This window comes from Schistocerca gregaria, chromosome 2, assembly GCF_023897955.1.
Source record: "Schistocerca gregaria isolate iqSchGreg1 chromosome 2, iqSchGreg1.2, whole genome shotgun sequence".
NCBI classification, from domain to species: Eukaryota; Metazoa; Arthropoda; class Insecta; order Orthoptera; family Acrididae; genus Schistocerca; species Schistocerca gregaria.
Genome location: NC_064921.1, coordinates 630,460,280 through 630,474,915, shown reverse-complemented (window position 1 = coordinate 630,474,915; position 14,636 = coordinate 630,460,280). Strand labels below are relative to the sequence as shown.

The 14,636-nt window shown below is 39.5% G+C and overlaps 1 protein-coding gene across 1 annotated transcript in view; it reads right to left on the bottom strand.

Annotated features, from left to right (window-relative positions):
• LOC126334646 (ATP-binding cassette sub-family C member 4-like) overlaps window positions 1-14,636 on the bottom strand; it is a 283,425-nt gene that overhangs the window by 31,090 nt on the left and 237,699 nt on the right. Inside the window, exons 10-14 of the mRNA XM_049997091.1 lie at window positions 10,736-10,846; window positions 6,804-7,013; window positions 5,976-6,262; window positions 5,359-5,542; window positions 4,935-5,078 (exon numbers count right to left, since the gene is read on the bottom strand). Coding sequence (XP_049853048.1) covers window positions 4,935-5,078; window positions 5,359-5,542; window positions 5,976-6,262; window positions 6,804-7,013; window positions 10,736-10,846 — 936 coding nt within the window. The remainder of the gene's footprint in view (window positions 1-4,934; window positions 5,079-5,358; window positions 5,543-5,975; window positions 6,263-6,803; window positions 7,014-10,735; window positions 10,847-14,636) is intronic.

Below are 14,636 nucleotides of genomic sequence, written 5' to 3'. Positions count from 1 at the left end.
TCGTATCGCAGGGACAGGCAAGTACACTGCACACATGCAGATCTTTGTCATCTAACAACACACTTCGCCACTACCATGCCACACTGTATGAGTGGGAAGATGTGAAAATTGCAAATGTGCCACGTTGTATTAGATGGAAATGCAGTCATGCAAGGAACACTGAATAAGTTGCATGTGGTTGATTTCATATTGTGCTATATTATGAAAGTCAAAAATCAGAAGCTCTGTACAGCTGATCATGAAGAGCAATATATATTGCTATTGATTGTTGATACAGGAAAATACGCCCACAAAAATAAAAATAAATAAAGCTTGGTTTGCAACTGGATTATACCAGCAATATTTTGTGGGCCACATTGCTTCCTGTAACATTCTTGCAACTGTTACACTGAGGTACAGAAAGAGAGGCAAAAACAACTAGTTTGTATAGCACACTATCAGAGGTGGAAAAATTGTTTCTTTCATATGTAGTTAGAATCAAATTTAATAATTTAGAACTACTCTCTTTGCTGCAGTGGCTACATATCTCAACGACAGATCACAAAACAAATTGTCAGTTATTATTTAATTCTTTGATTTGTGAAGACATAATAAAATTTATATCTGACCCAACTGTTTGTACATGGACGTATACAGACCATTTAGAAGATTTTCGTTACCCAGGTTGCTACATAATTGTGACTTGTTTAGCTTCATTGTCGAGAAAAAGATGTTTTGCATGTATGTACCACTGTAAGAATCAAAATTTACATTTCTCAATATTATTGTGTAAGCACATGCTTCTGTCTATACATAATTTATTATTTCTTATTTTTATGTATCATAATTCTTTACTATGAATGTGACAATTCCTCCTAATCCATAATGGATCTAGAGGAATAAGCAGCTAATTTAGAAACCTATTAACATTTTCTATAGCTATGGTTATATGCTGTTCCGATAGACAAATGAAATCAATTTTTTCGAACTACTAGAGTCTTTTGAGTAAATAATCAACTCATTTACTTTATTTGTTACTCCCTAATAGTATGTAGTCTGCCTCCAAGACACAGTGGTCCGAGTGCTACTACATGGAGGATCTGATTTGGTTCCTGGTACTGTCAGGGATTTTTCCTTGGTTAGAGGACTGGAACAGGGTTCATTCAGCCTCATGCTGTCAATTGAGAAGCTGCCTGAGTGAGAAGTAGCAGCTTAAAGGTCTAGGAACTCGACAACAGGTAGGAGAGTGGTGTGCTGACCCCATGTTGCATACAAACGATCCTACCAGCGGAGGATGACATGGCCCACCAGCGGAGGATGACATGGCAGCCGGTCATTCCCGATTGGCCTCTCTAGCCCAGGATGTGGAGCTTAGCTTTTAACAGGCTAACAAAGCAAAGTTGCTTCACTTCTACTCTACTATTGTAAGATGAATGGGAGTCTCTGTCAGCTTAATTTCTTTTAATACTGTCCATGCACATTTTGAATTTGATCTTAAAAATCAATGTCTCATCTGACTCCACTAACCACAGCAGTGATTTGGCTTTTTATTGTAGGTGCGCACCTTATGGTTTTTGCTAATAGATGTGCTAACTTGTCTGTAACCTTCCTATTAGGATCTCTAGTATGGTACGTTTTTACTGACATCTACAAGAGATATCTGAGTGTACACCACATATTACTCTTAGTGCAAACTTTTGGATGATGAAAGTTTACTTCCTCTGATGTGCATCCTCCAGTTTATCAATCACAAACAAGGCAAAAGCTGTTGTACTGGTGCACTACAAAGATATTTGCAACATCTTATTTCCAAATAAAGCGATTAGAAAGTGGATCATCAACATTTTGAATTTGAATTTCTGTTTACCGATAATGGAAATTCCTGGCTGGAAAACCACATAAAATAAGGAAAAGCAATCATTTCCCTACAGCATACCAGTGTGTGACAGACAGAAACACATGATAGAAAACAGTTAACACTAGCTTTTGAGCTCTTGCTCTTTTTCTGGTTTGAGTACACACACAACCAAATGGACACAAAAATATACATGTAAGAAGTAGTGGTGAGATTGATTATTAAATCTCAGTTACTGTAAGCAGTTGCTTCAGTAGATGAATGTGAGGAGGGAGTAGGAAAGGATGTCAAGGTAAGGAGGGGGTACCTGCTCAGTTAGCCGTGCAGTCTAACACACTGCTTTCCAGGTGGGAAGGCATGCATGTTCCTGGCATGAATCTGCACAGTGGATTAGTGTCAAGGTCCGGTGTGCCGGCAAGTCTATGGATGGTTTTTAAGGTGGTTTTCCATCTGCCTCAGCGAATGCGGGCTGGTTCCCCTTATTCTGCCTCAGTTACACTATGTTGGAAATTGCCGTACAAACACTTTCTCCATGTACGCTTACACCATAATTACTGTACCACACAATCACTGGGGTTACGCCGGCTGTGGTGGTCTCGTGGTTTTAGGCGCGCAGTCCGGAACCATGCGACTGCTACGGTCGCAGGTTCGAATCCTGCCTCGGGCATGGATGTGTCTGATGTCCTTAGGTTAGTTAGGTTTAAGTAGTTCTAAGTTCTAGGGGACTAATGACCACAGCAGTTGAGTCCCATAATGCTCAGAGCCATTTGAACCATTTGAACTGGGGTTACACTTGTCTGGTGTGAGACGTTCGCGGGGCAGGGGGTCCACTGGGGGCCGAACCACAAAATAACCCTTGGTACTGTGTGGAGCAGCGGTGGGGTGACTGGACTATTGTAGCCTTTTGTGGAGTTGTATACCACTGCGTGCTATTGCGAGGATGAAGCCTCTCTGTTGTTTCTAGGTTCCCAGTTCCATACAATACAATACAAGGAGGGAGTAGCAGGGTAGTATGAGGCAGATCTTTCACCAAATGACTCAATGGCTGCATGACAAGATAAAAGGAGCTCAGAGAATAGAGGGTATAGGGGACACAGGGAGGGAGAGGGGTAGGAAAGGAGACAGATCGTCAGGAAGAGGGAGACAGGGAGGAAAGAGAGTAAGATGGAGGGGTGAAAAAATAGGACACACACACACACACACACACACACACACACACACACACACACAGAGAGAGAGAGAGAGAGAGAGAGAGAGAGAGAGAGAGAGAGAGAGAGAGAGAGAAGTATGCTCACATGGGGGGGGGGGGGGGGGGGGAGAATGCAGGGAGAAGGCTATGCACAATCTGGATGAGGAAGGGAGTGGTGTAGACAGAAAAGGGAAAGGTAATGTGAGGCTGTCAGGCTGTGGGAAACAAACTAATGGGGTTTTAGGCAAGGAGGAGTGTGAGAGCATAGAGTAAATTGGAGAGAGAATTCCCACATGTGCATTTGAGAGAAACTTGTGCTGGAAGGTAGTATCCAAATGGCCTGTTGTGAAGCAGCTGTTGGATTGTTATTGTTGTGGTGCATAGCATGTTGTGCAACTGGATGGTCCAGTCTGCAGTTTGACACAGTTTGGAGGCGGCCATTCATGTGAGTAGACAGTTGGTTACTTTCACATGTAGTGCTGTCATGTATTGGCTAAGAAATGCCTGTGACTGGAACATGGTAGGAGGTGTGGGTGGATGTATGGGACAGATCTTGCCCCTAGAGAATGATCCATGGGCTGCAGGTTTGGGAGCCAGATTGAAGTATGGATGGACAACGATATTCTGTGGATTGGTTGGGTGGTTAAATGCTGCTTGGGTGACTTGGGTAGGATTTTGCTTAAAGATATTCCTCATATCAGTGCACGACAAGAGGTAGTTGAGGTCTGAGGAAGGATGTCGTTGAGCTTTTCAATGCCAAGGTAATGCTGCATGATGAGAAGAGTGCTTGCTGATGGCTGGTTAACAGGATTACTGGCATCAGAGGAGGAGATGTCATGGAAGATCTGTCTATGTTTGAGCTGACTCTGATAAGGTTATCGGTATAGTTCGACAATTCGTGCTTTCCACTGCAGATGCTATGTCCACAGGTGATGAGCCTGTAAGGAAGAGAGAGCCATCTGTATGGTTGTGTGTCTGAGTGTGTACTGTAGCTACATACAGAGCAATAGCTCAAAAGCTAGTCTTAATTGTTTTCCTTACATGTTTCTGTTCTTTAAATGCGAACATTTTAGGTTAGGCTTTACCGTAACTGTTATTGACATTAAATGAAACAACAAGTTTACTGTTTAACGTTCCTGTCCATTTTGTGCCAGTCCTCTGTAGGTAATGGGCTTCTACTTACTTTCTTTCTTAAATGTTACATTGTTCAGTAAGTTCATCCTGTTCCGAACAAAATTTCCATGAATTTGTTTTATCCCACTTTAATTTTGTAGCAGGAACCAAACTTTATTTTTATGAACATTTCATTTATCACCCCTTCTGCTGGTGCATCTATGCTAGACTGCATTAACATGTTTTATCACCAGACATTTTCACATTATAACATGAAGGGTTATTTTTACATAGAAAAGACCAAGATTATGCACAATAACGAAAAAGATGATTTGTTATGCAAACTGTCGGAACTGTACAATGTTACTCTCTTATTTCCGAACAAGTTCTTTCTTCTGGTGAAGTCACTTTATACTACTAACTAGTGAAGGTACCTTTGTAACCAGGAAGGTAAATGAAATTGTCTTGTGACTATTTACAACTTTTCTATAAAGAAACTGTCACCAAACACATTGGAAAAAGAATATAAACAATTCTTCCTGCAAATGACCTGACCTTCCTCTTAGCTGCATGCTTGGGGGGAAAACTCATTAATTAAAACAGAGAATAGTACCATGTAAAAATGGTGCATTATCTATAGAACTTATTACAATTATATGTGTAGAATGGACCAGTAGTGTTTTGCTTGAAATGTTGGTCAAGAAGGTAACAGATATTTCAAGCATAATGAATTCCCCATTGATTCAATATAGTTCACCATTCTCAACTACTTCTAGAAACATTTATCAGGAAACTCACAGTTGTTGACATTTCAGAGACGAGTCTCTGCCTTTTGGGTGGTTCATCATCAGGCTTCTCTTCTTCATTCCCAGCTAGCAGCTTTGCAAAATTCAGGCCACTACGTTGCATCTCAACAAATGTACCTTTATTTTCAATACGACCCTGTAAAAACAATTTTTTTACCATTTAAGTCTGTCTGTCAAAGTTTCTTACAACTAAAGTCTAGCCTGTATCAAATACAACTCTCACTTTGCAACAGCACAAGTTATAAAAATCAGCCTTACTCTTTAATATATTACATTATTTTCTGTAATGTTTTTGCTGTCTCTGCATATTTATAGCTATAATATTAGCAATAGTGTGTACATTACACATAACCAACTTTACAGCTGTTCTTGCAACTTCTCTTACATTAGATATGTATTCATTCATAGGTGCTTACGTTGTTCAGAATGACAATGATGTCAGCATCTTGGAGGTACTGCAACTGGTGAGTAACCAAAATCCGTGTTTTATTTGCAAGGTAAGAGTTTATGCATTCATCAAAGAGATGTTTTCCAACATGAGTATCGACAGCTGAGAGAGGGTCATCCAATAAGTAGATGTCTGCATTGCGGTACACAGCTCTGGGAAAAAAGTGTCCGTTGTTGGCCTTTACATGAAATAGATGATCAAATATCATGTTAAAATAACGTTACATTATTCTGTCTTCTTTTTGGATGACAATGTTGAAGGAACACATATGCACCCATACCCACCAACCATATTAGATATATTCTAGAGTATGTCCTTCAGCTGTGTTGATATTCTTGGAGGTATTGAGATGAAATAAATATGTATAAAATTTTAATACAACTTTTCTGTAAACAAATCTGTTTAGTAGTTAAATGAAAAAAAATCATGGTAAGGATATACTCTGTTCACCAATACAAGCAATTTATTTTATGAATAACTGGATGTGCTGCAACATTATTCATAAGATTCTTGCCTGGATCAACTACATATTTAGTACTAAGTGCATTCCAAAAGAGTGACAGAAACTTTATTGTAATGTAGTACCTTGCCAGATTAATTCTTGCCCTCTGACCACCACTTAGAGAAATTCCTTTCTCTCCTACAAGAGTACGATCTCCATACGGCAGCATCTCAAAGTCTCTTTTCAAAGCACACACTCGCACTACCTCTCGGTATTTCTCTGGGTGATATGGCTGTCCAAAAAGAATGTTTTGGCGAACCGACCCAACAAAAATCCATGGTTCCTGGCAGGCATATGCAATAGATCCTCCAGTGATCATATGACCTGTCTTGAGAGGTAGTTCACCCAGGACAGCATGTAGCAGAGAACTCTGTGGACATTAACAGTGATACGATATGCAAATATCTGTTCAAATATGTGTTATTGTTTTATTACTTTATGAATAAAACATTCTAGATAATATTTTCTTTAACTGTTGTGATTGGTATTGCCCAATTTATCTCATCTTCTGATGTAAACTAAAATAAAGGACTGTTGCCACCATTGGCGTCAGCTGATGTGCGTTGTTACAATTTACAACAGTGCACATGATCTGATGCCAGAGGTAGCAATAATCCTTTTTTTTTTTTAAAAAAATATGAATATGGAATCTTTCCTGGGATTTTTGAAATGCAGTACAAGTGTGGAATAAGATGGTCTCATATTGTGAATGACTAATCACAGGAAATACATGTTGTGTTATTTTCTAACAAGGAAGCAATGAAGATGTGAATGCTGTACAAATGCATTTGGAAAGCAGAAAAGTACAATAAGGTGACAGAAGGATGTGATAGTAATATATAATGGACAATGAGAAGAAGGTACCTTATAATTAATGGTTGTTTTGCATGGCACTTCTTGCAAAACCTCACCTTTCCAGAACCAACAGGTCCTATAACAGCACACAGCTGTCCTGGTTTGACAGTTAGATTGATGTCACTCAGTGTGTCATTCTGTGAAATACGGCTCCATCGTGCACTTGCATCTACCAGCTGCACACCCGTTGGTGCCATCTTTCGTGTCAGTGTGGTATTGGCATTTGGCTCTGGCAACCCATCATTTTCATCCAGAAGCAGAAATCTCTGTGAAAAAAGAATACCCATCATAGCAATTTTCCAATTACCTGTAGGAAATTGTGGAGAAAGAGTTCAAGAGTTTGCAGTTAAAGAGCCACCTTATATGAGCTCACTACTACATGAGCATTACTAATAATTTGAGAAATTTCATATTACCATCTTGAGCTGCTGGTAAAATACTTTTTAGTATGACTGTGTACACTCTCTTGCAATGCTTTTACAGACTGATCATGTAATTTATGTTACGATATGATGACAGTGTAACATTCATGGTTTCATCGCTGGTTGGTAACGATTTTATACTTTGCTGAACATGACACTATGAATGCTTTTATGAATCTGATGATGGTCATATGACAGAAACTGATAAGAAGTATTTTATCAGCAGCTCAAGGTGGTAATATGCCATTTTTCAAAATGTATAAGAGCTATGGGGAACCACATCCTGAAAATATATTGGGATACTAATAACTTACTTATTTATATTTTTATAACAAAATGTTAATGTACATTTTCTGTATTCAATTTATCTACAATTAAAAAATGAAATGTGGTGAAAACATAACATATTTATAATCTGTGTGTTGCCATAGTGCAACTAGATGATTCAGGCTGCACACTCACAAATCTGTTTTGCCCTTATGCGAAATAAATTTTATACATGAAGAGTTTGTTTTTAGCAAGCAGTCTGCTTTTGGTGTGCATACAGTACTTGATGTGAATCTTCTGCTTTTCTACTAGGTGAATGATTGTATTTATGCTTTGCGTTAGTCTGTTGAAAATATAATATTTTATAGTACAGTTGAGGATCTGCCATCTTACACTGTTCATTTGTGGCAACAGTTAGTATTATTTCATACAATAGATACTTACACTAAAACTTTTTGACGTAACATTTTCATAAGAGGAATATGATGATGGCAGAGTTCATATTCACAGATAAGCGTACTGAATTTGTGTGAAAAAAGTTGCTGATGAATATTGTCAGCACTCCTCGTATACTGCTGGACAGTTATTAGCAGTCAGAAAGGTCACTTGGTGATACTGCTGCCCATAAAGAGCAGAAACTTTGTGTCGCTCATCTTTTACCATATTTTAAGCTGTGTGGCTAGCCATTTCTACCTCTTATCTACACTGTATGACTTTCCATCTTTTCCTTGGTTGCTCCAGTGGTCTTCACCCCATTTTCTGATATGTACATATCACTTTGGGAATACGAGTATGGTGAATTCTGTCTAAAGGATTTATCCCTTTTGGTTCCATCTGTGTTCTCTTAAACTCAGTGTTTATAACTCAATCCTTATTTCTGCATTTAGTATCTTTACTTTCTTGCATACCCAATTGTTATGCTCATAAACTCATTGATGCTGTCTGTAATCTTATTTACTTCTCTTTCTTCAGCATTTGTACTTCACTTCTGGTGGCATGAGATGAATAGTCATGGTTTCTGCTTCTAAATTGCAGAATTTTTGTTCTTTGTCACTCTTTATATTTATTTTACAACCTGAGACCATTCTCCCTTTTATGTGTTCTCTGTCATCCTGTAGTCCAATCTGTTATAGATTACACACATTTAAGCAATAAAGGTCACCAACTCTGATGAATAATTCTTGTGCTCTTTTTGTAGGTGACTGGGACATCCATTTCAACTTATGGGAATACTTCTCTGCATAAGTTTAGTGGTAAATTTTAGTAGGAAGGGCAGAGCTAAGTTGGTTGAAAATGCTGTGAAAGGCCTGAGACGGATTTTGTAAGGATTTGGAGCCCTGCTGCATATTAGGGATGGCACTTCTTCCTCAACACTGTTAACACTGGCACCTACATCTCACTCATTTTTAAATGGGTATGGCAACTGAATGGTATTTCAGTGCGTTTCCCATGTGAAAGGACATTTGACAGCATAGATAATTATTTGTTTTCTTTTTAATGTTGTCATTTTTTATCCTTGTGTCATCACATATCTGCATGCTACAGTGGTCCTAATTGTGTTAATGTATTAATAAAATTTCTTAATTGTTTTGTGAGATTGCACAGTAGTTTGGAGGATTCAAATATTTTACTTATGACAGCCAAGCATACTTTAGTTAAATTCTACATTCCTGTACACTGCTGTGTGTTCTATTTTGTATTATTATTTTAGAAGTTTATACAGTAGGGTTTATGTCAGCTTTAACATGCTTGAGTAGTCGCATGCATTAGCATGCTGATTCCAGGAGTCAGCATGCCAGTCAGCCTGGTTGTGTTTTTCGGTGGTTTCACACATCCAACTATGTAAATATGATGCTGGTATCCATGTTCCTCCTCAGTTACATGATTCAAAAACTTTTTAAAATGTTCACACACTTTCACATTGGATAACACTAGATGCAGAGATGTAGTGCACGGGGTGTGAGAACCAGAAGGGCATCCACAACATCTCCAAATCCAGATTAACATTCTGATTCTGTAGAGAGACAGGATAAGGCCAGGAGAAAGAAGACAGTCTCAGACACCCTTAACTACTGTTCTGGATACAATTTTTTATATACTGTAGCTTGATCAGCTATCTGTCTGAAGTTGAGTTCAAGTTACATTATTTGTGAATGAGGAATGCCAAGGCTACATTATTACCAAGTTTACGTAACTTGCAAATTTGTGCTTGTTTTTGTAACTTTCTGTATCTTAAATGGATACTGTAATGCCATCAGTTTTATGTTTGTAACAATGTATAAGGGGTGATCAAAATGTTTCATCTGTCAGCATTGCTACAGCATATATGCTTTCACAGCATGACTTTGATGTGGGTATATAAGCACTGACGTGTGGACCAGGGATTAGTTTGGCATTTGTGTGTTTCCAATGTGCATTAGTAGAAACAAGAACTATGCTATTATTACGAAATGTGTCCAGACAGGACCAACATGCACTTATACTTTTCGTGCCAGTCAAAAAGTGGGAGACTTTGGAGCAGCCATCCTATGTCCTGATCTCTACCCATGCAATTATCACACCTTCAGTCCCTTAAAAAAGGCCTTGAAGAGTCGACAATTCTGTTGGACGAGGATGTACAGCATGAAGTTACAGTAGGACACATTCTTTTACCAAATGGATGTCTTCAGCCTGGTGCATCAGTGGGATTATTGCCTCAATGCTCATGGTGATTTTGCCTGATTGGCACATCGATTCAGGACTTTGAACGTGAACTTTTTGATCATCCCACATAGTTGAGAGTTAAACATCTGATCTGCTATTCTGCCTGCCTGTGGAGACAGTGTAGAAATTAACAAGTTCATTTGGCCAGGGTCCACAAGGAATTCGGTTGCAGACTTTTTGCAGGGACCGTATCAGTATTTGCCTGAAGTGATTCGGAGTAACGACGGCATAATAATTAACAGAACCTTTTGTGTGTGTGTGTGGGGGGGGGGGGGGGGGGGGTGAGAGAGAGAGACCGTGTCCACAGAATAGCATTAATCGGCTGGAAACTAAAGGCGACGATAAAATGCTGTCATGTTGTGGAAAACGTTTGTCAACGTCAGACTCTTTGGTCAGTGGAATTATTCATCTAGACTACAGGTATGTAATCTAAGGATTGAGAATATTACAGAACGGACACGAGATCGTGTAAAATGAATAAATTTCGTTTTGATTTGGACTGGAGCTTTCCATCGCACGCTCGTTTCGCTCTGAAGCGGTTGCGTGCTGGAAGTTGCCTTCTACTAACCTGGTTTATCCAAGGCGAAAATTCTTACCTGTAAGCGTCTGATGGTGACGTAGGTTTCAGCTGCATTCGCCACGGCCAGAGAATAAAAGGACGCCATCGTTTGGTTCAGCACGTTGTAGAATTGCGCCATTGCAAAGACCTGAAAACATTACGTTTATTACAGAACACATACACCAAGACTTTCACGATTAAAGGAATCGCAACGTGTAACGATTTCAGCTAACTTCCTCATAAACAGGTCACGTTCGCTTCTCCGAGACTCAGAAACACTACACGTGTTGCACAAGTTGTAGAAACTTCTGTACACTTCTCGAGGTTCTTCGCAATTGACATACTTGCCTTTGTTTGGAAGCAAACGAGAGAGAGCTGGAATCAGCAGGACCGGTTCTGCGGATTTTGCAAACAAGGCACTGACGTTATCATAAAATTTTACGATATATTTCGCGTACCGTGACGTACACAGTTTCCGAGTATTTTGCCGCATGGTCTCTCCCCATAAATTGTAAAATGCGTGCCTTGTTGTCGATTTTTTTACTCGGTAGACAGAAAAGGAACAGAGGAGAAGGCACGACTAACTTCACAGTTTTATTTTACAAACTTGTTCGAGGTTTAATGTGCTGTCAGCATTGAAATTACTAATATGCCACAGATTTTCTGCGTTTTGCTCCGGCAGTCTGTTATGCATCCACTTTTTTACTCGGGGGTTTGTGCCGTGTTATTGTGATGAAAAGGCACAGAAAAAGAAAACACAGGTGCGACCGTGAATGAAAAAGTATCTAAGTGACAAAGATTCGAGAACTAGATAGTGGCGGCGACGTTTTGTTTGCAAGTTTCAAGTGGTCAAATCGAGATTTTGGGTTTTCTGCTGGGGAAACTGCAGCGATAAGGCTGGAAGTAACGTTTCGGTAGCTGGCAGTCGGCTACGTATATACCCATCTGAACTATTTTATTAGCATTTCAAAACATAGCAGTGCAGTAATTATTCCTGCAACTGAGACATACCTATAGGAGCATCCTAGACTTTAGCTGAAGATTGATTGGCTTTCAATACTACGTCATTTGTATTTTTTTTTTCTATAAACAGTTTGCTTGCACAACGTTAATCATAAAAGTAGCTTAACATCGTCGGACTCGACAAATTAGGAAATGTCACAGACCCCGGAATCCACTAGAATGGATGTTGCATTTTCCAGTTTTGTATGTTTTGCATGATCAGTATCCTTCATTTTAATTTCCTGTAGTTTGTTGAGGAGCTACACATTCCGGAAAATTTCTTTTGTTAAGATGTATGGCTCCTCAACTAATGTGCTATTAAGTCTATTCGTCGACAGTATTAATATACACATTATATAAATTTGTAGGCTTCTTGTTCTCTGTTTCCCTACTTCGAAACTTATCTTGTTCTTTATATCAATATGATCAGAGGCTTTTTATCTAATACTTCACTTTCAGGGCATCACATCTTTTTCCAAGTAATCTTCAGGAGTCATCTTTGGAGTCAACAGACGTTATTGGACATAAATCATCTTAAAGTTGTGTTTCATAATACAATACGAAGTATCTGAAAAAATCGAAAATAATACCTCGATTCGCTAATGCATTTTCACAAAATTACTTAATTTTCAAGTCAGTAGAGCCCTATTTCTCTCCAACGTATAGAAAATAGGAAATTTGCTTACTCGAGTAATGAACAATATTCTCTGTGAGGCCACTGTCACCTAAAAACATAGATAAAAACTACTGTAAAATTTATCTTGTTGTAAAAACTGTCAGATGAAATTCCAGCCCCTCAGATTTAGCAATCAATGTCGACTTTTCGCTTAATCGTTCTTGTCCACTAAATAATACCTGGTATCATACTACTAAATCCGAGATGAGTTTCTGTCATTCTTTGCCCGTTCTTTTCTTCGATGGATAAAAGATTTCTAAGCTGTTCTGAATTCTAAAGTGTTAACAAGCTATTGTTGGTGTAGAGAATGTGGAAGTTCGTGTGTGTGTGTGTGTGTGTGTGTGTGTGTGTGTGTGTGTGTGTGTGTTTTCTCACCATAATACAGCATGTAACCTTTCCCTCAAGTACGTGTGTAATTATAATAGCATCACATACACTGGTGACTCAGACATTATAACGAACTGTTGGTAGTGCTTTGGGCCACCTGTGGAACGCAAAACATCAACGACTGTGAGTGATATGGATTCGACGAGTTCTTGGTAGGTTTCCGAAGGCATGTGGCACCAGATGTCTTACACACAGGTAACACAATTCCAGAAAATTACGGGCTAGGTGTGTTGCATATGATTCAGACCAGGCGAATTGGTGGCTAGGACATTGTCAGATCCCTCGTGACACGAACAATTATCCCATTGAAAGATGCTATCTCCTTTGGTGAAGACATCAAGCATGAAGTGATGCAGATAGTCCGCAATAATGTTCACGGAATTCGCAGCACACATGGTGCCTGCGATTAGTATCGGAGGTTCTTTGGAAGCGCGGGTGAATGCCCCTTGTAGCCTGTAGCATAATACTGCCCCCACTCCCGCTCTTTCGTGGCGCGACGCGTGTTTCGAGCAGCCATTTGGTCGGGTGATGGCATGTCCGGGCACGGCAATCGACCTGGTATAAAAAGAAACGCGATTCATCCGACCAGGCGAAACATTTTAATCGACACACGGTCTGATCTCGATGATCCCGTACCAACATCAATTGTAATGGACGATGGCGTTGGGTCAACATGGGAACACGTTTGTGTCTGCTGCAGAGTCTGATGTTCAACAATGTGTGCTGAACGGTGTACTCTAAATCGCTTGCACCTACGGCAACATGTATTCTGTCATTAGATATGCCACATATAGCAGCCTATACTGCTTTACAGAGGATGAGGAGTTTACATCCTATACATTGTCTCCTACTCGCGGTTTCACCGTTTCTCAACCACTGTTCACGACAGCAATACGCAAACAGCAGACCAGCTTCACCATTTCCGACACACTCGTTTCCAGCTACCAAGCCATAACCATCTGCACTTTGACAAAGTCGCGTGTATCGCTGGATTTCCCCATTTCGCAGCCTAAAAGATACCCCGTTCGGTTCTATTGCACCCATATTATTTCCTTAAGCTGTCCTCACACGGGACGAGTTAGGTGTTGGACATGAGGTGGTACAAGTTTTGGGACGTAACTTACTGTTATTTCACGTTGAGGAGGAGGAGGAGAAGGCGGCGGAGACATTGTCAGCAACCTTAAACGAAACGTTGAGCCGTGTGAGGTAAGAACCTTCTCCATGTCACAAGGAGGACACCACTCTGGATTTTGTCATTTAAAGCCCATATTTAAAGAAATTTATAGTACTGTGTAACTTGCATCGTGCGAATAAATGCTGTTTCAAAGAACCAGCACATTGAGGATCTGTCGAATATACAATTTATTGTAATGAGGGAAACGTCCCATTGGTGGTTAAAGAATTTTCAAATTTGGTTTTTTCATATTGTAAATTTTGTGTCATGAAAGTATGCCGTTTTAATGTAAACGGCACTTTGAAGATTCATAAAAAAACGCGTTGTTCTTGGTAGGATTTGTTATAATTAAATGTCAGTTAATAACATATCACTAATTAAAGCTTCCGTCATTGCTTCTCCGATCTATAGATTGAACAGTAAGGTAGAAAGATACCATGCCTGTCTTTAGTCAGTTTTTGATACGAGCTCTTCGTTCTTGGCCTTCCATTCTTATATTTCCTTCTTGGTTCTGGCACATATTGTATATACCCGTCTTTCCCTACACCCTACATCTGTTTTCCAGAATTTTGATCATCTTGCACGATTTTACACTGTTGAGTACGTTTTATAGGTCGACAAATGCTATAGATGCCTCTTAATATTTCTTCGTGTTGCTTCCATTGCACAACGTCAGTTAGGTTAGGTTAACGGCCTCTA